The 27524-nt window shown below is 50.2% G+C and overlaps 1 protein-coding gene across 38 annotated transcripts in view; it reads right to left on the reverse strand.

Moving 5' to 3' along the window:
* Positions 1-216: 216 nt before the first annotated feature.
* The window catches only part of LOC119963306 (calcium/calmodulin-dependent protein kinase type II subunit delta), a 425111-nt gene continuing 397803 nt past the window's right edge, over positions 217-27524 (reverse strand). For 25 of the 38 annotated variants that reach the window (XM_038792233.1, XM_038792235.1, XM_038792231.1 and 22 more), the window contains 4 exons: positions 25260-25335; positions 4072-4166; positions 3758-3986; positions 217-2067 (listed from right to left, as the gene is read on the reverse strand). In XM_038792233.1, the coding sequence (XP_038648161.1) occupies positions 2064-2067; positions 3758-3986; positions 4072-4166; positions 25260-25335 (404 nt within the window). In that variant the 3' untranslated portion in view covers positions 217-2063. Of the gene's footprint in view, positions 2068-3752; positions 3987-4071; positions 4167-25259; positions 25336-27524 lie in introns of all 38 variants that reach the window. The other 13 variants (XM_038792230.1, XM_038792252.1, XM_038792247.1 and 10 more) reach the window with 1 other exon arrangement.

Consider the following 27524-nt stretch of genomic DNA (forward strand, 5'->3'; position numbering starts at 1 on the left):
CTTTGACATATAGACATTAAAACTGAACCACTATTTTCTGTGCTCTATAAAATGTAGTTTCTCAAAGAAAATAGTCCCAAACCTGTAGTGACAGACATGAAACATTTTGAGCCACCTGGATTCCCTGAAACAGAAGCTCAAGTTATCTCATTGCTCATTCAAATTTTTGAAAACTTGAAAAAAAAAACACACACACACACGACAGAGAACAGCCAATCAGGAGAAATAATCAAATTTATTTTCTTTTAATATATCAATCATTTACCATTATGGCAAGAACTCTGTACACTGTGTCCCAATATGATAAACAGCAGCTTTGCAGAATGACAGAACTTAAGTATCATTAATTGTGGTGGAAAAGCCAATCATCGCTCTTCAGAACTGGGTATGGAAGACAGACTTGGTCTTGAATACTACTTTAAACACCATATGCGGTATTAAGATGTCAAGATTACACATATAGATTTCAATACACCTATGTTACTACAGCCAATCACCTAAAAAGAAAATGAAGATATTTCTATTTTTCACAGATCTTATTGGCAGATTAATATGGCCCATAAATATACATGCTTATTTAAACACAATTTCTGAATCCATGTACTGGGTGGACTTTATTGCCATCTATTTAACAGTAACATCAGCTAACTGTATTTTTTTGGGTGACTAACAAACACACAATATAAATAAACAAATTCTGCCAGGAACTGACCACTGAAAGAGAGTCTGATGGCTGCCAACAATCACTGAAAACACGAATTGAGATTCCATGCACTATTCAGCACTGCAGTATAACCCTATAAGTATACAACAGCGGAGAAACAAGCATTATAAATGGAGGAATCATCCCTCCAAAAAAAAAAGACATACCTGGTAACTTGAATCTTTTACAAGAACATCTCACAAATATACAGAAGCAGAAGCAAAAATCATCCAGTTCACAAAGTATCAATAACCAATTTATCACTGATGACATCAAAAGCATCAATCCCATGTCCATAGGAGAAAAATAAAAAGTTTAAAATGATTCGAGTTTATTTGATCAGCTGCCTAGGCAAGAAAGTTCTCATAAATGATGCATGTACATCACAGAGATCCACTATATTCGGTGTTTAGGTTCCAAGGTCTTGTGTTTTTTTTTGTTAAATCTGATACTATGAATCCCAACCAGCAAGCAGATTAACATAGTTCACAAAATTCTAAACTCTATTCCCACCAAAGCAATAAGCATTTGACTCAAATCACAATCTTCACATCACCATAATGAAAGCAAGCTTGATTTCCTGAAATGTATTGTACCCAAACCGAAGTATTAACCTAAAATTAATTCTAGTTGATGACATATGAAATACAACAAATAAAAGACTAGTAGTAGCACTAGCACGTCAAAAAAATTACTTTTTTCTTTTTAAAAAGATATTTCCCTCATTTGTTTCAGCTGTGTGTGTGTGTGTGTGGGGTGTTGGGGGGGGGGGGGTAATGAAAAAGGCTGTTCAGCTACTGTAGTAAATGTTGCTTTCTAGGCTGATACAGCCAGCCCTGACTGGATAATTCCAGCTTGTAAAACAAGTTTTGGAACTGCATGTAACAGTGCCCTGCCACCTGAAGGACATCCCCTTCTATACATATTACAAAAAGTATTTCTATATTCAGAAAATGGGCCACTTACAATGTTTTCTTATACAGATCGGGGGGGGGGGGGGGGGGGAAGGGAGGAGGAGGAGAGTACAGGAGCTGGTACAGTAGCTTTTAAAATATTTGAAATCCAGAAAAAATACAATTTCCTTGGAACGTTTACAATTATAACAAGTTAAGAAACCTGGCATAAATGAAGGATTAAAAAGTACTTCCAACATTTTTCCCAACTTGCAACATTTCTTCTCATGAGGTGTAAACAAAAATTTATTAATGGAATAAGCGGTAAAAGGACATGTCACAAGTGCACTGTTGGAGCTTCATGCATTCAGAAACATGCTTTAAAATAGACTGGAAGTGCGTAGAATGTGATTGTGATCTTCCAGTCCATAACGTGTGCTGAAAATCCAGCAGTGGCACCAATTCTTCTAGCTAAAATAGAGAAGAAGGATAAAATTCAAGTTCTCCTACCATAATACAGCCAAGAATTGAGCTAGGCAAAATTATACAAATCCTAAACAGTAAAAATCCTCTTGCTCCAATTTACATGATTGCGAGTCCAAGTGTTTTTTTCTGATGGTAAAGAAATTAACTCCCGCTGCACCCTTGTGTTCCCTCACAGTGGATATTTTTAAACAGGCCATTAAGGTTTGGGTTTCACAGGGCAGCTCTCTTCCTTTCATTGCTATTTCTCTTCCCCATAAATATTCAAATTTTTTTTGCAGCACGGTAGCATGGTGGTTAGCATAAATGCTTCACAGCTCCAGGGTCCCAGGTTCGATTCCCGGCTGGGTCACTGTCTGTGCGGAGTCTGCACGTCCTCCCCGTGTGTGCGTGGGTTTCCTCCGGTTTCCTCCCACAGTCCAAAGATGTGCGGGTTAGGTGGATTGGCTATGCTAAATTTCCCTTAGTGTCCTAAAAAACAAGGTTAATGGAGGGGGTTGTTGGGTTACTGGTATAGTGTGGATACGTTGACTTGAGTAGGGTGATCATTGCTCGGCACAACATCGAGGGCCGAAGGGCCTGTTCTGTGCTGTACTGTTCTAAATAGTTTTCCCTTCATCCAGACTGTTTAAAATTCAAGCATATATACTGTCTTGTAAATCACTTTTCAAATTATCAGTGAAAAGAAATTGCACTTGCATTTTTAAAACATCTTGGACATTCTTGGGAAATCCAAAAGTATTTCACAATTATTTACTTTAGAAGTGCAATCACTGCTGCAGCATGGGGAAACAGCTGCCGACATGTGCACAGCAAGGTCCCATAAACAGCAATAAACAAATGACTGGTTATTGGTTATTGATGATAGTTGAGGGATAATCCTTTTCCAAGAGACCAACGAACTACCCAACTCTTCTTTAAATAATGCCAAAGGATGGCTTAGATTGCCCAAGGGCAGAAAAGGAACTGGCGTAATGGCTCTTCTTGATGAATCACAAGGTGGATAATGCCACATTCCCTTAAGTGTCAGCATAAATTTAGGTCCTCATGTCTAGTGAAATACAAACACTCCAATGAATGATGCAATTAGCGGGAAAGGAATGTTAAGCCAATTAATTTGAAAACTGTATCACTGCTATAACGCCAAAATAGGAAAAGCTTAAACATTAATGTTGTGGCCTACTTCAAGGATTAATGGGCTAGAGCAGAGATCCTCTTTGGAAGATAAAGCCAGACAGTAGTCTGAACATTTCTGTTTCAGCTGCAAAATGGGTCAGTAACATATCACAGCCTGTGCTTCCCTGCCTCCCACTCCCTGCATCTTTTGCTCAGATATTACATTGATTCTCAAACTGAAAATAGTCAAATTTCACATGAAATTTTATGAAATGATTCTTAAGTAGAGTTTTAAGTTTTCAAATAAATGTTGTGCTTCAATTCACGATAAATCCTGACCACGAAACAGAAGACCTAACTTCATAAAACTTTGAGTCATGCTATAAAGGACACACAAAATGAGATTAACTCACTGAACTGAAAATCATTTTTTCCTATATTGCCCACAACTATATTACATATTATTCGATTCATTTGTGTTACTAAGCTGCAATATAAATCTTAATCTATCTAATCATGCAAATTTTTTTTGTGTATTTTAATAAGTAGAAATTCACCTTACTTGACAGGTACAGATGGGGCTCCTGAGCGGTGAAAGTGAATGTTTTGCCACTTTCCATCACGGCGATGCCAGACTCTGGTTTCCTCGGTCTGCATAGTTTTTGGCATGCTATTGCTATCGACATATTGTGTGAGGCGGATGTATGCTATGCAGGCTGCATCATCACCAATCAGATGGACATGAGGGTTCAATATAATGGTGTGAATTGGCTTGTGGTTCTTGGAGAAAGCTAGAAAAAGAGATGTATATTTATTTAATAATGAAACCACACCAAAAAGCCTTAAAGTACTATAAATAATGCCCACATTAGGTACCATTTTCAAAGTAAAATCTGTGGAAGTCCATTCCTTCAACCAAGTTACCCAGTGCTTCAGGTTCAAATGCAGTGAGTCCTGGGTCACAAATCTTCCTGCAAAATAAAGACCAAGTCAGAATATCGTTCAAAATTATCACCTGCAAACTATCCCATCATTGGCTTTTGAATGTTACTGTTGCTAATGCCAAGGGATGCCAGTCTTCCTGGGGAGATGGTGGCCACACTCATGTATTGACACACATAGAATCATAGAATTCCTACAGTGCAGGAGGGGGCCATTTGGTATCGCGACCACACCAACCCTCTGAAAGAGCACCCTACCCAGGCCCACTCACCAATCTATCCCTGTAACCCCATAATCCTATATATCCTGCACATATTTGGGCTGTGGGAGGAAACCCACGCAGACATGGGAGACATTGTCACACAAGGCTGGAATTGATCCCGGGTCCCTGGTGCTGGACGAGTAAACCAGAGACCCAGAGTAATGCGCTGGCATACATGCGATTCCAGATTCCAGATACACAGCAACATGATTGACTCTTAATTGCCCGTTCAAGGGGCAATCAGGGATGTGCAATAAACGCTGACCCAGCCTGCGACGCCCACGTCTCAGGAACAAAAACAAACGTGGTCACAAATGTCTTCCAGTTCTTACATTGGTCTCAACAAGTAAGCAGTCCCAGTAAAGGTGAAAGTTGTATCAATAGATATTAGGATACAATGGCATTATGAACCAGTACGTTTGTTTTTAAATTAGATCCTTTGCAATATTATTACAAGATGTGTACTGAGAGGTTTGGAGGAGCAAAGTAATTTTGTATATACTTAGTAGATTTGCCCTCCAAAATATGGAACAGTGTGCAAAGGTTTTTGAGTGAGATTATTAAAAAAAAACATATTTTCTTAGAGCTACATAATGCCTTAGTTGGTGACCAAGTGGAGCTTGTTACTTGGCCACAACAGAATTTTAATCTATTAAAAGTGTCAAAGTGTCCAGATCTAAATGACTTTTAGTGTGACATTAAACCTAGGCCGGGATTCTCCCCTATCCGGCGGGGCGGGAGGTCCCGGCGTGTCGTGAACCACTCCGGTGTCGGGCCGCCCCAAAGGTGCCGAATTCTCCGTACCTTTAGGGCCCAAACCCTCACATTGAGGGGCTAGGCCCGCGCCGGAGTGGTTCCCACTCCGCCGGCTGGCGTAAGTCCGCGCATGTGCCAGAGCGTCAGCAGCTGCTGACGTCATACCAGCGCATGCGCAGGGGAGGGGGTCTCTTCCGCCTCCGCCATGGTGAAGACCATGGCGAAGTCGGAGGAAAAAGAGTGCCCTCACGGCACAGGCCCATCCGCCGATCAGTGGCCCCGATTGCGGGCCAGGCCACTGTGGGGGCACCCCTCGGGGTCAGATCGCCCTCCCACCCCCCCAGGACCCCGAAGCCCGCCCGCGCCGCCAAACCCGCCGGTCTGGTAGGTGGTTTAATCCACGCCGGCGAGAGAGGTCTGTCAGCGGCGGGACTTCGGCCCATCGCGGGCCAGAGAATCGCCGCGGGGAGCCCACCGACTGGCGCGTGGGGCCCGCCGAGCAGCACGATTCCCGCCCCCGCCTACTCCCGGGGGGCAGATAATTCGGGACACGGCGGGGGCGGGATTGATGCCGGCCCCGGGCGATTCTCCGATCCCCCGGAGGGGTCGGAGAATCCCGCCCCTGGTTTCTATTAACTCAGCCACTACACTGAGAACTGAATAAGGTCAAAGACCTTCCAGTTAATGTTGCGCGTATTGATGCTGCATTAGCCAGGTCAAAGTTGGCTGGGAGAGACGGGGGATAGAGCCAGGTTTGGGGGGTTGGGGTGGGGAGCGGACAAGTTGCCAGGACAGGAGTGGGGGCGCGAGGAGCTGGCCAGGCCAGGGGAGGCACGAGGATTCAGCCAGGTCGTGGTGGTGGTGGGGATGGTGGGGGGGGGCGTGGTTGTCAGTGGGATACGCAGTTGGCAGGGGGGAACAATGGCGGGGGGGGGGCGTGGAGGCAGAGCCAGGGGCGCAGGAGTAGGCAGCCAGGCGAGGGAGTGGGTGGGTCGGGTCGAGGGGAGATTAGGGGGCTATCGTTCAGGCAGGTTGGGGAGGCGTGATCAGGTTGTGGGGAGGGGGCAGTTTCGGGACTGATTGGCACCGTCTGGTTGGGGGGGGAACAATCTTGTTAAGGATGGTGTAGCTGGTTTGGGTGGAATGTGTCGTTGGGTCGGGGGGGGGGGGGGGGGTTGTAGTTGGGTCAGAGGTTGGGGGGTGAGTAGTTGACTCAGTGAGGCAAATCCGGGTTGGTGCGGGCACCGTCTGGAGGAACATAGTCTTGTGAGGGATGACGTAGTCGGGTCTGAGGGGGGCACATAATCTGGTTGGGTGGGACGTGTAGTTGGGTCGGGGGGATGCGGGGAGGTGGGGGTGTGCCTTAGCTGGGCTCAAGGGTGCATAGTCTTGGGGGCGGTGGGGAGGAACATAGTCTTAGAGATGGAGTAGCTGGGTCAGTTGGAATGTGGTCGGGTGGGACATAGTCGGGTCAAGGGGAACGTAGGGTGGGGGCGACAACACAGTCAGTTCAGCGTGGGCATATTCGGGGTTCATGAGAATGTAGTTGCGTAAGGGGGAATAGTCTTGTCAGGGGAAATATACTGGAGGGTCGGGGGCATAGTCAGGTCGGGGACAATGGCGCAGTTGGGTGGGAGGGAGCCTAGTCTGGGTGGCGGGGGTGTGACTGGGTTGGGGGGCAGGACTGGGGCAGGGGGCGAGTAGCCGGGTGCAGGGGGGCTGGGAGTAGTGTAGTCGGTTCGATGGGTGTGCATTTGGGCCGTGGGGCAGAGTCTGGTCGGGGAACAGTTTTGTCAGGGACAGCGTAGTTGGGTCGGGTGGAATGCAGTCTGGTGGGACATGTAGTTAGGCCAGGGGTAGAGTAGTGGAGTCAGGGGTTGGGCATAATGGGCTGTGGGGGAGGGCGGGTGGCGTGTCGTCGGTTCAGTGAGTACTAGGATTGGTGAGAGCGTACCTTGGTCGGGGAACATAGTCTTGTAAAGGACTGCGTTGTCAGGTTGGGTGGAATGTAGTCAGGTTAAGTCGGGACATAGCTGGAGTGGGGTGGGGACGTACCCAGGTCAGGAGGCACGTAATCTGGTCGGCGGGAACAGAGTCTTGTCAGGGCACAGTGTGGCAGGCACAGTCGGATCAGAGAGGGGGCCTAGTTGGTTCGGGGAGGGATAGCCAGGTCGGGTGGAATGTGGTTGGGGGATGTAGTTAGGTTGCGGGGGGTGTGTAGCTGGATCGGGAGGGGGGCTAGGTGTAGATGGTTTGGCAGGGACGTATTTGGGTTGGTGTGGGCATAATCCCGTCAGGGGCGGCGTAGTCAGGTCAGGGAAGGTCATCGGAGGGAGGGCGTAGCCAAATCTGGGCGTGGGGGGTTTATTTACATGTTGTCAATGTATCATAAGGAGGGTATGGGGAATTTACAGGTCGGGTGAGGGTGAGTTGCCAAGTTAAATTTGATGATCGGTTTAGTTATGATGATGAATCGCTGGGTTCAACTAGATATTAACCAGCATTAGATTTTCAGATTAAGTATGCAGGCAAGTCATGCAAATCTCTCTCAAGTCTCTGACACTGAACTCAGTGACGGATAAATTTGTGGAGGTTCCATTGGAAGTTTAAACTTTCCAGCAATTTCAGTGTATGTGTGCATGACTGGACTTCTGAAGTGTCCTAATGCGCATCTCCCAACTTACATCCAAGCTCCCGCAATCTGGACGATAGAAGGTTTGGGCCTTGCATGTGAATGCTTATGGATTTGTACATAATTAAATAAATTGCTCAGTAAACATTTAACGGTCAGAACATTAGTCATTTTGGAAAGTTTCTGAATTTTCCCATTATCTAAAATATATTTCTATTGAAAAATAATTCATCTCAATGTGTTAATACTGTGAATCTACCAGTGATGCCTATTATCTTTTCCAATTTTTTCACTTCAGAATTAATTCTGTAATCCAAATGTAATATGGATCGGAATGTAATAACCCGGCTGTATTTTGATGTTCAAGTGTCAGGACATAAGAAAGAGGAGCAGGAATAGACCATATGGACCCTACCATTAAATAAGATGAAGGTTTATCTCATTGTGGCTTTAACCACTTTCCTGCCTCCGTCAATTGTCTTTTACTCCCTTCTAGATCGGAGATAAGAAGTTCCTCCTCATCTCCAATCAGTATTGACCCAAGCATTCAATTTGTCCTCATTAGACAACACCCTCATCCCAAGAATCAATCTGAGGAATCTCTTCTGAACTGCCTCCATTGCAAGTATGTCCCTCCTAAAAGTAAGACCACCAAAAGTACTCTCGATGTATTCTCACCAATGACAATTACTTTTATACTCTACTCCCCTTGCAGTGAAGGCTAACTTTCCATTTACCCTTTTTTAAAAACATACTTTATTCCAAACTTGTGTAAAACAGCAACAAATGAAATACACACTCCACAACCTCTCAGCCCACAGTTTGTCCAATTTTTCCCCTTTTATTCCCTTCCCATCCCCCCCCACGACAACCAATTCCTCAAACTGTGTCATGTAACAACCTCCACTGCATCTCAATGCCTCGCTAAACATCCCCAACAAATGCCACAAACGCCTCATAAAACTCCGCCAGGAAGCCGTCTGGCACCGGGGCCTTCCCCAACTACATTCCCCTGATACTATCTATCACCTCCCTCCCCTCCAAAGGCTTCCCGTACCAGCCTCCCCAAACAGGCGCCGGAATGTGGCGACTAGGGGCTTTTCACAGTAACTTCATTTGAAGCCTACTTGTGACAATAAGCGATTTTTCACTTCAACCTAGGGAACTTGAAACCAGCCAAAAACTGCCCCATATTCCCATCCTCCCCACCCAGTTCAGCCCTGTAAAGCTTCTCATAATATCTCCTGAACACCTTGTTTCTCATTCCAGGCTCTGACATCACCACCCCCTTCTCTGCCCGCATCCCTAAACGTCACCTGCCTCCGCAGCTCGTGGGACAGTGTATGCTCGCCTTCTCTCTGTACTCATACTGCACCCCCCCCTCGCCCTCCATAACTGCTCCACTACCTTTCCCGTCATCAACCTATCAAACCACTCCTGCAACCTCTTCCTCTCCGTCAACTCCTCCTTAATGGGGGAGGGGGCGGGGGAGGGGGGGGGGGGGGGTTGGAGAATCCTGCTGCAGGGATGTCAAGAACAATCAAACTGGAGGGCTGGTTATCAATAGCTATTATCAGGCACCCCCTGGAGTGGAATCGATGGAAATAGATTATTAGGTTATTAATTTGACTGGGCAAAATGTGCATCAAAGGAGACATAGGAAGAAAAAATGAAAGTTAAAAAAAAAAAAATCAGATAGGATGTACGAGATGTGTTAACGAAATTAGGCTCTCTTCACTAGCTGGAATTTCCCAGGTCAGTCACTCAAAATAATGGGAACTGGGCAGGGAAGACAGTTAAAATAAGGCCAGTCACAGAATGATTTCCACTGTGGTTTTATTTTTACCTTCTCTTTTTAGCAGATAAATGGTACATGCACAGTGAGGAAGCAGGCTCTTTTTAAAAATTAGGTAGATCAAAACCTGGTGACGTCAAATCACGACTGCAATTTGAGTTGGGTCTTAACAGGGGAATAGTGGTGGCTTTCTGGTGAGGCAAGGAGCACTATCAAAAGTAAGTTTGAAAAATATTACTGAAGATTCGCCTGGGCCAAGACTCCAGGTCTTAAGAAAATCTTGGCTCTCCTTTGCACCAGGAGAGAAAGCACCCCCCCCCCCCCCCCGGCCAGCCAGAGCATGGCTATATCCACACCCACCCACAAAACCAAAGTCCACGATCAACTCCAGAATTCCGGAAGCACTCAAATGACTGCCAGGGACTGTTCCCATGGATATCCAGCTGTAAGCTCCTGTCATCGAACACCCGTCAGAACTCTAGGAAAATGTATTCAAATGAGCCCTTGCTGCAAACTCTGCAACTGTCATGATATGCGGACATGCTGATAATGATATACAGACAGGCAGCTAATGAACACAGAGAACAGGACATGACCAATGAGCAGGCTGGACACTCAGGGGTGGTATCTCACTATAAAAGGTACAAGGCATTCACACTCCGCCTCTTTCCACTGATGAACATCTACAGAGTGAGTCAGGGTGTATTTACAGTATCAGTGCCTAAGAGCTAGTCCAGCACGTGCCTAAGAGCCAGTCTGGTTCAGTCACCACACTTAGGTTAGCAGAGAATCGAACTCAAAGAGAACTGTGCTACTGGTTCAATAAATCAGATTGAACTAACTTCAAGGTCTGGAGTATCTTTTGGTTAATGCTGCATCCAGTTGCAGCCTGGGGGGGGGGGGGGGGGGGGGGGGAAGGGAGGGGAGAGGGAAGGGGGAGGGGGGAAGAGGGAGGGGGGGGGGGGGCGAGGACTGGTGGTATGAGTAGAGACAATCAAGAAGATAGGGGCTGCCCACTGGCTCGTGGCAAAAGTGAACAAAACCGAATACAGTTGGGTGCAAAAGAAATATTACAATAGAGTCCAATAAAGTCCCATGGTTGCATCAGATGGACACGATCAGCCTGTCGGGTGCCCGTGGTGTTCTGGTGGACCGTCGCAATGGAGCCGGTGACGTCGTACCGGTGGTTGTTCTAGACTCCGGGAGCGTCAGTCATAGATGTGTCTTCGTACCCCGGGCCGGTGGTGGAGACGCTGTGATCGGGGAAGGGGGGGTCTGTGCGCTGGGTCATGGGGGCGCAGGGGGGAATCGGGATGGGGGGGAGGCATTGATGTAGGGGGTGTGAGGCCGCACGCCGGCGGGTGCCAGGTCCCGAAGCGAGGCCGTATCCTGCTGACCGTCGGGATACTCCACGTATGCATACTGTGGGTTGGTGTGGAGTAACTGGACTCGCTCAACCAACTGGTCGGTCTTGTGCACCCGCACATGCTTCCGGAGCAAGATGGGCCCGGGGGTGGCCAGCCAGGTCGGGAGAAGGGATCCTGAGGACGACTTCCTAGGGAAAGCAAGAAGACGTTCATGAGGTGTTTGATTAGTGGTGGTACATAGGAGAGACCGGATTGAATGAAGGGCGTCGGGGATGACCTCTTGCCAACGGGGGATAGGGAGGTCTCTGGACCGTAGGGCCAGCAGGATGGTCTTCCAAATGGTGCCATTCTCCCGCTCGACCTGCCTATTACCCCGAGGGTTATAACTGGTCGTCCTGCTAGAGGCTATGCCCCTGCTGAGCAGGAACTGACTCAGTTCATCACTCATAAGGGAGGACCCCCGGTCGCTGTGGATGTACGCGGGATAACCGAACAGGGAGGGCCTTTATGACGGTTGTTGTGGTCATGTCAGGGCAGGGGATGGCGAAAAGGAAGCGGGAGTACTCGTCAATAACACTCAAGAAATATGTGTTGCGGTTGTTGGAGGGGAGGGGACCCTTGAAGTCTATACTGAGACGCTTGAAGGGGCGGGACGCCTTGATCAGATGCGCTTGCTCGGGGCGGTAGAAGTGCGGTTTCCACTCTGCGCAGATGTGGCAGTCCCTGACTTCCTCAACGGAGTAGGGCAGGTTGCGGGTCTTGATAAAGTGGTAAAAAAGGGTTACCCCTGGATGGCAGAGGTCCGTGTGGAGGGAGCGGAGGCGGTCAATCTGCGCGCTGGCACAGGTACCGCGGGATAGGGCATCGGGAGGCTCATTGAGCTTCCCAGGACGATACAAGATATCGTAGTTGTACGTGGACAACTCGATCCGCCACCGCAAGATCTTGTCGTTCTTGATCTTGCCCCTCTGTGCATTGTCAAACATGAAGGCCACTGACCGTTGGTCCGTGAGGAGGGTAAACGTCCTGCCGGCCAGACAGTGCCTCCAACATCGCACAGCTTCAACTATGGCCTGTGCCTCCTTTTCCACCGAGGAATGGAGGAGTTCGGAAGCGTGGAGGGTCCGGGAGAAGAAAGCCACGGGTCTGTCAGCTTGGTTCAGGGTGGCCGCTAGAGCAACTTCGGACGCGTCGCTCTCGACCTGGAATGGGAGGGACTCATCGATAGCATGCATCGTGGCCTTTGCAATATCCGCTTTGATGTGGCTAAAGGCCTGGCGGGCCTCCATCGACAGGGGAAAGGAGGTGGGCTGGATGAGGGGGCGGGCTTTGTCGGCGTAGGTGGGGACCCACTGGGTGTAATAGGATAAGAAGCCCAGGCAGCGTTTGAGGGATTTGAAGGTGTTGGGGAGAGGGAGTTCCATTAGGGGGCGCATGCGTTCGGGGCCTAGAACTCCGTTATGCACTACGTAGCCAAGGATGGCTTGACGGTCGGTGCTAAACACGCACTTATCCTTATTGTAGGTTAAATTAAGGAGTTCTGCGGTTCGGAGTAATTTTTGGAGGTTGATGTCATGGTCCTGCTGGTCGTGGCCGCAGATGGTGACGTTATCGAGATACGGGAAGGTAGCCCATAAACCGTACTTGTCGACGATTCGGTCCATCTCCCGTTGGAAGACCGAGACCCCATTTGTGACACCGAATGGAACCCTGAGGAAGTGGTAGAGGCGCCCACCTGCCTCAAACGCGGTGTACTTGCGGTCACCCGCACGGATGGGGAGCTGGTGGTAGGCAGACTTAAGGTCCACCGTGGAAAAGACTTTGTATTTCGTGATCCTGTTAACCAAGTCGGAAATACGGGGGAGAGGGTACGCGTCCAGCTGCGTAAACCTGTTGATGGCTTTCACTGTAGTCGACCACTGGGCTAACATCTAGCTGATTAAATTGATGTACCATCAATTGGACGCGAGGCATGATGAAGGTCCAAACTTAGGCTTTAATCAGCTAGATGTTAGACCTCGGAGGCGGGGTCTACTTGCCTCTCAACCAATTGGTGAGCAGTCACATGACTAGTCCCAGCCAATCAGCCGAGAGACACATGACCAGCCAGAGCCAATGGGAAACCAGTGCTCTGCACCAATGGCAGTGCTACTATTCATACCACCACACAGCGAATGTATCCCAGCACCATGGAGAAGATTCAGGATCCTCACCAGCTCAGGAGCTCTGGCAATCTCAGTGCCAATTGGCGGACATTCAAGCAAAAGTTTCTGCTGTACATATAAGCTTCCGACCTCGTGGGTGTGTCTGATGCAAGGAAGATCGCGCTTCTCCTCTCAACAGCTGTTGATCAAGCCATTGAACTCTTCAACTCTTTTCACTTCACCGAAGGTCAGGACAAGACAAAGTTTCATACCATTCTGGACAAGTTTGACAGTCATTGTGAAGTGGACACCAATGAAATTTTCGAGCGTTGCATATTCAAACAGTGTCTACACGGTAAAGATGATACTTTCAACTCCTTCTTAACTAACCTACGCCTGCTAGCGCTGTCCTGCAACTTTGGTGATATTGCTGACTCCATGATCAGAGACCAAATCATTTTTGGAGTTCACTCTGATCTTCTGAGAGAGCAGCTACTGAAAATCAAGCATAGGATCCTGCCAGTCGCGATTGAAACATGCACTGCGCATGAGCACGCCAAAACTGCTATGCCCAGTACAAATTGGCTGAAAATGAGAAACTTGCCTCCCACGAGATAGAGAGAGTGTGCAGGCCATCTCCCAGATGCAGCGCCTCAGCATTGATGAAAGCGGCCATTTTGCGCGCTTTTGCCAGGGCCCACGCATGCGCGATGCGAACGGGATAACAATGGTGTGCGGAGCGTCAGGATGCTGACGTCATGACGTGCTCGAACTGTGGCAACGCCCACTTAAAGAAACACTGCCCTTCAAGAGGCTGGTGATGTTTAAACTGCGGGAAGCCTGGACACGATGCAGCCTTGTACAGGTCTGCACCACCAGTCAGGGGCCAGCGCTCACAATTCCGACAACCGCGCGTTCAGAGTGTGCAACAACTATTACAGGATTCTGATCCTGGCAGCATAACGGATCCAGAGGGAGAATGCCTGGACTCCGCCTACTTTGTGGGCATCATTACCAAATGTAAACATGCCACATCCAACTCATCAAATTCAATCCATCCTTGCTGTGGATTCTGCGGACGAATGATGTGCGGTGATGCAGGTCGATCACTGCTCCATCCAGTTTAAGCTGGACACAGGTGCTTCTGCCAACCTCCTCTCACAGGCAGATTTGAAACGCATTAAGAAGCCCCCCAAGGTCCTTCCAGCAGCCTGCAGGCTCCTGGACTACAACGGAAATGCCATCACGGCACTGGGATCCTGTCATCTACTCGTTTCCAACCGGAGCACCCATGCACGGTTACGTTTTGAAATTGTCAAGCCAGACAGGGCATCCCTACTTGGCGCGCAGGCCTGCAAGCAGCTGAACCTCGTGCAGCGGGTTTACACAACGACATCCTCCAATGTGGATCTTCAGGCTCACAACACCAGGTTAAAGTCCAACAGGTTTGTTTCAAACACGAGCTTTCGGAGCACGGCTCCTTCTTCAGGTGAAGGTGAAGAACACCTTCACCTGAAGAAGGAGCCGTGCTCCGAAAGCTCGTGTTTGAAACAAACCTGTTGGACTTTAACCTGGTGTTGTAAGACTTCTTACTGTGCTCACCCCAGTCCAACGCCGGCATCTCCACATCATGATCTTCAGGCTGGCATTGACGACATCCTCGCTCAGTATCCAGATGTGTTCGACGGGATGGGCACGCTGCCAAATCGATACAAGATTCTGCTACGACCTGATGCCAAGCCAGTGGTCCACGCACCACGCCAGGTCCCGGCTCCGCTGAGGGAGCGCCTGAAGGCACAGCTCAAGGATCTTCAGCAACAGGGCATCATTTCAAAGGTAACTGATCCGACTGACTGGGTCAGCTCGATTGTATGTGTTAGAAAGCCTTCGGGAGACCTGCGCATCTGCATTGATCCCAAGGATCTCATTAAGAATACAATATGTGAACACTACCCCATCCCGAAGCGGGAGGAACTCACCAGTGAGATGGCACACGCACGTTTTTTCACCAAGTTAGATGCGTCACATGGATTTTGGCAAATCCAGCTGGATGAGTCCAGCAGAAGGCTCTGCACCTTCAACACACCGTTTGGCAGATACTGCTATAATTGCATGCCGTTTGGCATCATCTCTGCATCGAAGATATTCCATCGCATCATGGAGCAGATGATGGAGGGCATTGAATAGGTTCGTGTGTACGTGGACGACATCATCCTATGGTCCACAACCCCTGAAGAGCATGTTTCCCGTCTCCAGCAGGCATTCCGCCATGTCCATGCCAATGGCCTGAAGCTAACAGGATCAAATGTTGCTTTGGCATGTCGACACTCAAGTTCCTAGGTGACCAGATCTCTCAGCAGGGCATGCGCCCGGACACAGACAAGGTCAAGGCCATCGAAGCCATGAAGGTCCCTGAAGACAAGGAGGCGGTGTTGCGCTTCCTGGGCATGGTCAATTTTCTGGGCAAGTTCATCCCAAACCTGGCCTCACACACCACGGCCCTATGAAACCTGGTGAAAAAGTCCATTGCCTTTGAGTGGAAGGCAGCACATCAGGCAGAGTGGTTGGAGCTGAAAGCCAAGCTCACCACTGCACCCGTCTTGGCATTTTTCGACCCAGACAGGGAGATGAAGATCTCGACAATGCGAGCCAGGATGGCATTGGTGCGGTGCTGCTTCAATGCGATGACACTTCATCCTGGGCACCAGTAGCCTGTGCATCGAGGGCCATGACGCCCACCGAAATAAGGTATGTGCAAATCGAGAAGGAATGCCTGGGTCTTCTCACTGGCATTCTCAAGTTTCACTATGTCTACGGCCTGCCGACATTCACTGTCGAGACGGATCATAGGCCTCTGGTCCACATTATCCACAGGGACCTGAATGACACGATGACTCGGTTGCAGCGCATCCTCCTCAAACTCAGATAGTATGACTTTGACTTAGTGTACATGCCTGGCAAGGAGCTCATCATTGCTGATGCATTGTTCTGCTCCATCACATTGCCTAGTGAACCACTGGAAATCATCTGGCAGATTGAATCACAGGTGCAGCTGTGTGCTGGAACCCTCGCGGCGTCTGATGAGAAGGTAGTTCGTATCAGCGAGGAGACAGCCGAAGATCCCCTCTTGCAGCGTGCCATGCACCACCTCGCCAATGGCTGGCAGAAAGGGCAGTGCCCTCAATTTTACAATGTAAAGGACGACCTGATGGTGATTGATGGTATTCTCCTCAAGCTGGACCGGATTGTCATTCCACTCAGTCTCCAGAGCTTGGTGCTCCGCCAAATCCATGAGTGACACCAGTGCGTCGAGAAGTGAAGACGCAGAACCAGGCAGGTCGTCTACTGGCCTGGTATTAGCCAGGACATCTCGAACATGGTCCTCAACTGTGCGACCTGTCAATGCTTCCAGCCAGCGAGCAAGGAGATGCTTCAGCAACATAAAATCGAGACCTCCCTGTGGTCCAAAGTTGGCATCGACCTCTTTTGTGCGAATGGTCGTGACAACGTGTTGATTATTGACTATTTCTCCAATTACCCTGAAGTCGTGAAGCTCTCAGACCTCACATCTTGGGACCATTATCAAGGCCTGTAAGGAGATGTTCTCCAGGCATCGTATCCCACTCACTGTCATGAGTGACAATGGTGCATGCTTCAACAGCCACGAGTGGTCTATGTTTGCCAAGTCATATCATTTCAAACATGTCCCTCCAGCCCACACTATCCGCAGTCCAATGGGAAGGTTGAAAAAGGGGTGCACATTGTGAAACAGCTCATCTGCAAGGCCGCGGATCCTGCTTCTGACATCTACTTTGTGCTGCTTGCGAACAGGGTGACTCCACTGTCCACTGGCATGTCAACTCCTGATAAACAGGGACCTGCAGACGACAATTCCAGCCATAGACTTGCCCAACCTGGATCATCTCCCGGTGCTGCAGAAGGTACAGCAGCTCCAAAAGCAGGGCTATGATGCTCATGCCACCGATTTGCCCGTGTCAAGATCAAGATACCAGATGGTGGCTGTTCTGCTCCAGCTGTCATTGTTTGACAGGCTGCGCCCCGTTCGTATGTTGTACGTATGGCTGATGGTTCTGTTGTGCGATGAAACAGATGGGCACTGCGCAACGTTGCCTGTCTACAAAGGCTTTCTTCTCCATTCCTTTCCGTTGTTTTGCCACCACCTGATACCTCGAACTACGAGGCCACCAGTCAGGCTTCCATCCCATCCCATTCGGCAGTCGACAAGGATCAGACACAAGCCCCAGAGACTAGACTTATGAACATTTGTTTTGTTTGCTAGGTTCTGTTTTCTCACATTAGACAGCTGTCTTCACATGTAAATATGTTCACACATACCACCGCTTGTAAATATGTTAATATATGCCACCACATGTAAGTATGTTCCCATATGCCAACAAAACATAAAAAAAGGGAAGATGTCATGATATGCAGACATGCAGATAATGATATTCAGACAGGCAGCTAATGAATACAGAGAACAGGACATGACCACTGAGCAGGCAGGACACTCAGGGATGGTATCTCACTATAAAAGGTACAAGGCACTCACACTCCGCCTCTTTCCACTGATGAACATCTACAGAGTGAGTCAGGGTGTACTTAGAGTATTACACCTCCAGCACGTGGCTGAGAGCTAGTCTGGTTCAGAGTAACCACACTTAGGTCGAACTCATAGAGAACTGTGCTAACTGTGTTACTCGTTCAATAAATCAGATTGAACTAACTTCAAGGTCTGGAGTATCTTTTGGTTAAAGCTGCATCCAGTTGCAGCCTGTGTTACCCCAGGGTACATAACACGACAGCAACCTCTAGGATCACCACCTGCTTCAGGAATTGCAATGCTTCTTTCCCATTCCCACCTTAAAATTGAGGCCATAGAGAGGTACAAGGAAGACCAACTTTGAGCACGATATTCAAAGCACTTGCTAAGTGTGAACAACCGGTTATAAAAAATGTTCACCAAACTGGGAGTTCCTGGTAAACTTGATCAGAACTAAATCTTATTTCTTTGTAATTCCTGGATCAAAACTGAAGATAAGGGATAATGTTTTGAACAGATGTGATTAAAGCCTGACAATCAAATTATTAGTATAACACCCACTCTGGTGGGTGAGACTATGCTGGGAATTGTAACTCAAACAATCACCTTGAGTAATATATGAATTAACCCCAATGCTACACAACATTCAGACCATACTACATTATAGAACCAGGTAAAAAAACAATAAGTTAACTCAGGATGGACAGACTCGACTTCCGGGCGGCGAGCGAGGAGGTCGCAGGGAGAGGGGCTCCCGCAAGCGCCAGGAAGGAACCCCCCCGACAGGCCGGACGGCGGAGGAGGAGCGGGCGGCAACGGCGGAGGAGGAGCGGGCGGCAACGGCGGAGGAGGAGCGGGCGGCAACGGCGGAGGAGCGGGCGACAACGGAGGAGCAGCGGGCGGCAGCGGAGGAGAAGCGGAGGAGGAGCGGGCGGCAGCTGAGGAGGAGCGGGCGGCGGCGGAAGGCGGAGGCGAGGAGCGACGGCGACAGGGAGGCCCAGCAGCGGCAGGTCCAACCCCTCTCTCCCCCCCCCCCCCCCCCCCCCACGCGGGCCGGGAACGGTGCGGCAGCGGCGGGCCCTCTTCCCCCCCCCAAACCAGCAGCGGGACACCACCTTCCCCCCCCCAACCAGCAGCGGGGACACCAACTCTCCCCCCCCCCCAACCAGCAGCGAGGACACCAACCCCCCCCCCCCCCCCAACCAGCAGCGAGGACACCAACCCCCCCCCCCCCCCAACCAGCAGCGAGGACACCAACCCCCCCCCCCAACCAGCAGCGGGGACACAAACCCCCCCCCCCCCCCCCAACCAGCAGCCCCACTCGCCCCTCCCCCTCCCCCCAACTGCAGTGACCACCACGTGGCAAGGACAAAGGGGGACTCTCTCTCTCTCTCCTGGGCGAGTGGAGAGAGAAAACAAAAGAAAAAAGAGACTTATATTTCTGTTCTTTTTTTTAAAATAAAAACCCAAAAGAAAACTGGTAAAGAGAAAAGGGGTGAAATAAAGGGGTAAAGGAAAGAAGGGGGGAAATAAATTTTTCATTTAAAAAAAAAATATATACATATATTTTTATATATATATATATATATATATATAAATAAAATTAAAATAGGGTGCGGAAAAGGGGGAAAAGAAGAAAAAGGAGAGAAGAAACGATGAAGGGGAAGGGGGAGAAAAAAATGCCAGAAGGGACCCAAGAGAAAGGGGGCACCGGAGGTGGACGGGGCAAAGGGCAAACCAGCTTGGGCGAACGAGTCAACACGCGAAGCAGCGGGAAGAATGTATCGCCGCATCCAAAAGGGCTGGACGGGCGGGCAACCTCTCCCCTGGGGTTAGAGGGGGGCGTGAATTGGAAGGAAGCCATTGCAGAGGTGGTGAGGGAGCAGCTGCAGGCAATCAAGGCAGAGTTAAAAGCAGACACAGAGGCCGCAGCACAGGCAGCAATGACCAGGGCCATGTCAGGGGTGCAGCAGGCTCTGACCAGAATGGAGGAGAAAGTGGATGCCCAAGGGAAGATACTGGAAGCCCAAGGGAAGATACTGGAAGCCCACGGGGCAACCATTAAAGAGCTGGAGAAGGCAGCGACTGACGTGAGCGACCGGGTCATGTCCCTGGAGAGGGAAATGGCGAAACTGAGTGCAACACAGGGGAGCCTGAAGGGCAGGGTAGACGACCAGGAGATCAACTCGAGAAGGCAAAACATTAAGATAGTGGGCCTGCCAGAGGGGATAGAGGGTAGAAATCCCACAACATTCGTGGCTGCGATGCTGGGCTCCTTAGTGGGGCGGGAAACTTTTCCCACCCCACCGGAAATGGACAGAGCTCATCGGTCACTGCGCCCGAAGCCCAAGGAAGGGGAAAAACCGAGAGCAGTTATAGCCAGACTGCACCGGTACCGGGATAGGGAGACAATCCTGCGCTGGGCCAAGGAGAATAGAGCCTGCAATTGGGACGGGCACGCCATCAGAATCTACGAGGATTTTGGAGCGGACATAGCTAAGAGACGGGCGGAGTTCAACAGAGCGAAAGCAGCTCTCTATAAGAACAAAGTACGTTTTGGTATGCTGTACCCAGCAAAACTCTGGGTCACATACCAACACAAGGAATATTTCTTTACAGCCCCTGCCGAGGCGAATAGATTCGTTGAGGAGCACGGGCTGGAAAAACGCCATGGGAAGTAGGGACGAGGGGCCCATGGCAAGGAGATACGTCATGCCGACGGGGGGGTGGGGAGGGGCGAGGCAAAGCCAGCCCCCTCCCCCCTGGCAGGAGCACCCAGGAAAAACAACCCAATGCCCAAGGGCCCGCTCCAGGTGGGAGGCCAGGCCCCGGCACGAGGGAACGGGAGTACTGGAGAGGGGAGAGGGGAAGGGGGACAGCAACCTCCGAGCGGGGAGCCACCGTGCTAGCAGGAAAGCTAGCGAAGGGGGCGCGCAACAGAGCAGGGCCGCAGCGCACCCCCAACAGGGGGGAAGGCGCCAGGCAGGGGAGGGGGGGGATCACCCATCAAAGGTGGGAGAGCAAATGGGGACAGGAATGGGGGAGAGAGGGGCAATGGAGGGGTACACAGGGGTATCCCCGAAAGGGATAGAGCGGGGGGGGGGGGCACTCGGGGGGCGAGAGACCAGGGAGGGGAAATGCAGGGACGAAGGGACAAAAGAGGCCAGAAAGGGAATAGGGCCACAAAGTGCCACAGACAAGGGCTCGAAACAGGGAACTGCTGCAAACACCCACCCAGTACGGTCTGTGGGTGAAGGGGCCCCCCGGAGTGCAGGGGGCTACCCGCGTGGCGGACACACAGTGGACGGCCATGGCGGGTGTCCCCGGGACAAGGGGGAACCCCGGAGCGCAGGGACCCGACCGCATGGGGAGAGCAGTGATAGTGGACATCCTGGACGGCCCCCTAACAAAGGGAAACCCCAGAGGGCAGGGGCGCGTCCACCGGACAAATATGGTTAACCCCACAGGAGCAAGGGGGCAGAAGCCCCCCACCAGAATAGTCACCTGGAACGTAAGGGGACTTAATGGCCCAGTGAAGAGATCTAGAGTCCTCACCCACCTTAGAAACATGAGGGCCGACATAGTCTTCCTCCAAGAGACGCACTTGAGGGAGCAGGACCAACTGCGGGTAAGAAAGGGCTGGGTGGGACAAACCTATCATTCCTGTTATGGGGCAAGGGCCAGGGGGGTGGCGATCCTGATTGGCAAGAGGACAATGTTTAGGGCGACAAAGACGGTTACGGACCCAGGGGGACGGTATGTCATGGTCAGCGGGGCCCTGGATGGGGCGCCGGTAGTCCTAGTTAACGTGTATGCGCCCAACTGGGACGACACGAGCTTCATCCAAAAGACCATGGCAGAAATCCCGGACATAGCGACGCACCGACTAATCATGGGGGGGGACTTCAACTGTGTACAGGACCCAACGACGGACAGATCAAACCCCAGAACGGGGAAAACCTCAAACATGGCAAGGGAACTCAGTCACTATATGGAGCAGATGGGAGCAGTAGACCCCTGGAGATTCGCCCACCCGGGGGAGAAAGAATTCTCTTTCTTCTCCCCAGTACACAACGTGTACACCAGAATTGACTTCTTTGTGGTGGGGAAAACGGTGCTTCCAGAGATAGACAAGGTGGAATACTCCGCAATTGTGATATCAGACCACGCCCCACACTACATGGATGTGCGGCTAGAGACGGGAAGGGCCCAGCGCCCCAAATGGAGGTTGGACGGTGCCTTACTAGCTGACAAGGCCTTCAGCGAAAGGATAGCGCGGGCCATAGCGGAGTACACTGAGATCAACCAAAACGGGGAGGTCTCACCCTCCACGTTCTGGGAAGCGCTTAAGGCCGTACTAAGAGGGGAAATCATAGCCTACAAGCGCAAAGAGATAGGGAGGAAAGGGTGGCTAGGCAGAAGCTGGTCGACTCCATACTGGAGGTAGACCATAAATACTCCGAGGCCCCGACCGTAGAACTCCTGGCGGAGAGGAAAGAATTACAAAGGAACTTTGACCTGCTCTCCACCAGGAAAGCAGTACACCAACTCCGCCAGGCACGCGGGGCCCTATACGAACACGGAGACAAAGCCAGCCGCCTGTTGGCCCACCAGCTGAGAAAGCAGGCAGCCAGCAGAGAAATTGCGCAAATCAGAGATACCAGAGGCACGTTGGAAACAGAACCAGAGAGGATTAACAAAACCTTCAAGGCCTTCTACCAAGAGCTGTACACCTCAGAGCCCCCAACGGGGAAGGCTGGGATGAACCGGTTTCTTGACGGACTGGACATACCAGTTGTGGGAGAGGGCAGAAAACGGGATCTGGAAGCACCACTAGCACTGGGAGAGATCATGGACAGCATTAGCTCCATGCAGGCGGGGAAGGCGCCGGGACCGGACGGATTCCCGGCGGACTTCTACAAAAAATTTGCGACAGCGCTGGCCCCGCACCTGCGGGAGATGTTCACAGACTCGCTAGCTAGGGGCACATTGCCACCCACGTTAGCACAGGCCTCAATCTCGCTGATACCTAAGAAAGACAAAGACCCAACGGAATGTGGGTCATACAGACCCATATCTCTGCTGAATGCAGACGCCAAAATACTGGCCAAAATCCTAGCCAAGAGGCTAGAAGACTGTGTACCTGAGGTGGTCACAGAGGACCAGACGGGCTTTGTCAAAGGTAGACAGCTTACCGCGAACATCAGGCGCCTGCTGAACGTGATAATGACCCCCTCCGGGGAGAGAACACAAGAGGTGATCGTCTCCCTGGACGCAGAAAAGGCCTTCGACAGAGTCGAGTGGAAATACCTCATAGAGGTACTGGAGCGGTTCGGGCTTGGAACAGGGTTCACCGCTTGGGTAAAGCTCCTGTACAACGCACCCATGGCGAGTGTACAGACCAACAATACCAACTCCCAATACTTCCAGCTGCACAGGGGCACCAGACAAGGATGCCCACTGTCCCCGCTGCTGTTCGCACTAGCAATTGAACCGCTAGCAATCGCGCTCAGGGCAGCAAAAAATTGGAGGGGGATCCGAAGGGGAGGTAGAGAGCACAGAGTCTCACTCTATGCGGATGATCTGCTCCTCTATATCTCGGACCCACAAAGCAGCATGGACGGAATCATCGCGCTCCTGAAAGAGTTTGGAGCCTTCTCGGGCTACAAACTCAACATGAGCAAAAGTGAGATCTTCCCAGTACACCCGCAAGGGGGGGGGGGGGGCAGCACTAAAGGGGCTGCCGTTCAATCAAGCCCGACATAAATTCCGCTACCTGGGGATCCAAATAGCCCATGACTGGAAAGGGATCCACAAATGGAACCTCACCAGCCTGACGGAGGAAGTTAAAAAGGACCTGCAAAGATGGAACACACTCCCGCTCTCCCTCGCGGGGAGAGTTCAGACGATCAAAATGAACGTACTGCCCAGGTTCCTCTTCCTGTTTAGATCCATTCCGATCTACATCCCCAAGGCCTTTTTCAAAGCGCTGGACAAACTCATCATGGCGTTCGTATGGGGGGGTAAAAATGCTAGGATCCCAAAGAAGGTCTTACAAAAACAAAAACCAGGGGAGGGCTAGCCCTCCCGAATCTACAATTCTACCACTGGGCAGCAACAGCCGAGCGAGTAAGGGGATGGATCCAGGAGCCAGAGGCTGAGTGGGTGCGTGCGGAGGAGGCCTCCTGCATGGGAACCTCCCTCCGGGCCCTCGCCACGGCAGCACTCCCATCCCCACCCAAAAAACACTCCAGCAGCCCAGTGGTGACAGCCACCCTCCAATCCTGGAACCAACTGCGGCAGCAACTTGGCCTGACCAAAATGTCGAACAGGGCTCCCATCTGCAACAACCATAGGTTCACACCAGCACTGACTGACGCCACCTTCAAAAGGTGGAGGCAGGACGGGGGGACACTGACAGTCAGGGACCTATACACGGACGACAGGATCGCAACACTGGACGAACTGACAGAGAAGTTTCAGCTAGCTGGGGGGAACGAGCTACGGTACCTGCAGCTCAAAAACTTCCTACGAAAGGAGACAAGGACGTACCCACAACCGCCACGACAGACACTACTGGAAGACCTACTGGACGCAAGTATCCTAGAGAAAGGGAACTGTAGTGACATGTATGACCGACTGGTAGATAGGGACGACACCGTACTGGACGCAACAAGAAGGAAATGGGAGGACGACCTGGGGATGGAGATAGGGTGGGGACTCTGGAGCGAAGCACTGCATAGGGTCAACTCCACCTCCACGTGCGCAAGGCTCAGCCTGACGCAACTAAAAGTGGTACATAGAGCCCACTTAACAAGAACCCGTATGAGTAGGTTCTTCCCGGAGGTGGAAGACAGATGTGAACGGTGCCAAAGAGGCCCGGCCAACCACGCCCACATGTTCTGGTCTTGCCCCAGACTCGTGGAGTACTGGACAGCCTTCTTCGAGGTTATGTCCAAAGTGGTGGGAGTGAGGGTGGAGCCATGCCCGATAGTGGCGGTCTTCGGGGTTTCAGAACAGCCAGATCTATTCCTGGGGAGGAGGGCGGACGCCCTTGCCTTTGCCTCCCTGATCGCCCGCCGTAGAATCCTGTTTGGCTGGCGGTCAGCAGCACCGCCCAGAGCTGCGGACTGGCTGTCCGACCTCTCGGAATCTCTCCAAATGGAGAAAATCAAATTTGCCATCCGAGGGTCGGACGACGGCTTCCACAGAACGTGGGAGCCATTCATGCAACTGTTCCGGGACCTATTTGTGGCCAATGTACAAGAGGAAGAATAGTCGGGGGAAGGTAGCGGGAGGGGCTACAGGTTCGGTACGGGGGTTCGATGGCTAGCTAAGGCCCAAAACCAAACTAAATAAACATGTTGGGGGGGGGGGGGGGGGGGGGGCGGGCGCAGTTACTACTACGAAGATGCTTACCTGTAAATATGTATGTTAATTTTTGCGTGTTTGTTTGTTGTTTTTTTTTTTTTTTTTTTTTTTTTTTTTGTTCTTTTTCTCTCCTAACAATTTGTAATTTGTTCAATATAAAATATGAAAACTGAATAAAAACATTTATAAAAAAAAAAAACTCAGGATGGACAAAGGAAACAAATGAGTACTTACGTATATGCTTCAAATTCTCCATTGTTAATGGCTTCAATCAGTTGCTCTGTAACTTTGATAATTTCTTGTTTGCGTGCTAAGAATAAACAGGGAAAATGTTATTTTAGAAAGTAAAGATTTTACAAAAAGCACAAGACTCTTTCCAGTGAGGTCATCAAATCACAAATCAGGGGTGGGATTCTCCGACCCCCCATTTGGTTGGAGAATTGCCGGGAGAGGTGGGTGCGGGAATCACGCCACGCCGGTCAGGGCCCCCGCCGATTCTCTGGCCTGCGATGGGCCGAGTGGCCACCCGTTTTTGGTGGGTCCCGCAGGCGTATGTTACGACAGGTACTTACCGGCGGGACCTGGCTCCATGGACGGCTTCCGGGGTCTTCGGGGTGACATGGGGGGATCTGGCCCGGGGGGGTGCCCCTATGGTGGTCTGGCCCGCAATCGGAGCCCACCGATCCGCGGGCGGATCTGTGAGGTGGGGGCACTCTATTCCTCCGATCCGGCCGCTGTAACAGTCCACGATGGCCGACGCAGAGATGAATACCCCTGCGTGTGCGCTGGGATGACGCCAGCACACGCTGGCGCACCCGCACATGCGCCAACTCGCGCCGGCCAGCAGAGGCCCTTCGGCGCCAGTTGGCGTGGTGCCAAGCCCCTTCCGCGCCGGCTGGCACGGCGCAAACCACTCTGGCACCAGCCTAGCCCCTGAAGATGTGAAGGCCCAGCGCCGGAGTGGATCACACCACTCCTCCGCGCTGGAGTTGCCCGCCCCACCGGTTTCCGAAGAATCCCGCCCCAGGTTTTTCCTCTTCCCTCCCGATCAGGTCTCTTCTCTTCAATATTCATATTGCCCCAGCGGTTTCTCCCAAAATTGATGATAAACATTAATTTTTTGATTTTAGAAGCAAGGAATTTAATAAATGACAGTCCAAGGGTTAATGGTCAAGGCTTTTATAATATTCAACATTCCTTTTTAAAAAAAAATAATAGGGGCTCTTTGTCCATCAAAAATCTTTGTACCAGAAATGCTACATCTTATCTTTGTCATGACATTTGCACAATGATACACGATATGCTACAAAACGATTATAACATGTGTTTATAAGCTCATAAAACACTTTTCCATGGCTACAGTTTCCCTTTCAAATTGTGCATTGTCAATATATACTGAAGAACATTAATAAAATGTGCAATATATCAATATATTAGAGCCATCAATTTATATTGCAGTTATTGAGTATTATTGATAGCCATCTTAATTTGTAGCGTCTTCCAATCGGTCTCGATGAATAATTTCCTACCTTCTTTTGTGCTCATCACGTCCTCAATAATTTTCAGTAATGCAACAAAATCCAATCAATGGATTCAGGAACAAAACTGCTTCCTGCACGCCAACAATAATCTCAAAGTCCAGAAATATGCAACATGTCTTGTTCAAACTACATTAATAACAGGATGTCTGCAGAAGTACTTAGTCACATCTAACTGCTCAGCACATAATGTTTCCTCAAACTCCTGCTGGTATCTGTACTAACGTACAGATCTAGGAATGGTTTTAACAATCAGTCACTGTGCCACCCATAAAATAAAATGATAGCTTACTGCACTCAGCCACACCTATTCAATGCAAAGTACTGCAATTTGTTAGTGAAATGTCCTGTAATTATGGCCAAAGTATATGGAAATATAGCTATGTTTTATGTTCATGTGGCAGTTGTTTCAACAAGTCTGCTAACAGTGGGTGTCCAACTACTGATAACAAACACAATTGTAGTTAAGACATCAAATGTTCTCGTAAGGCACTTACTGATTTGCTTAGAAAGGAAATAATGTGCCTAATAATAATAATCTTTTATTGTCACATGCATGAAGTTACTGTGAAAAGCCCCTAGTCACCACATTCCGGCGCCTGTTCGGGTAAGCTGGTACGGGAATTGAACCTGCGCTGCTGGCCTTTTCTACATTACAAGCCAGCTGTCTAGCCCACTGAGATAAACCAGCCCCGAATGAGGGGTTCTCAGAGAGTTTAACCCTTTTAATAAATTGCTCAAGTCAATTTCAAATTTAGGAAAACCAAATTCTCCTAAGGTCGATGCAGGAAAAGAATTACACCAAATTCAGCTAAAATATCTCTTAACAGATCAGATGCTCTGTAGTTTACTTAATTACAAACAAAGAATAGGGATAAATGGGTAATTTTCAGATTGGCAAAGTGAAACTAATGTGGTGCTACTGAGATCACTGCTGGGGCTTCAACTATTTCCAATCTGC

This window comes from Scyliorhinus canicula, chromosome 3 (assembly GCF_902713615.1).
Source record: "Scyliorhinus canicula chromosome 3, sScyCan1.1, whole genome shotgun sequence".
NCBI classification, from domain to species: Eukaryota; Metazoa; Chordata; class Chondrichthyes; order Carcharhiniformes; family Scyliorhinidae; genus Scyliorhinus; species Scyliorhinus canicula.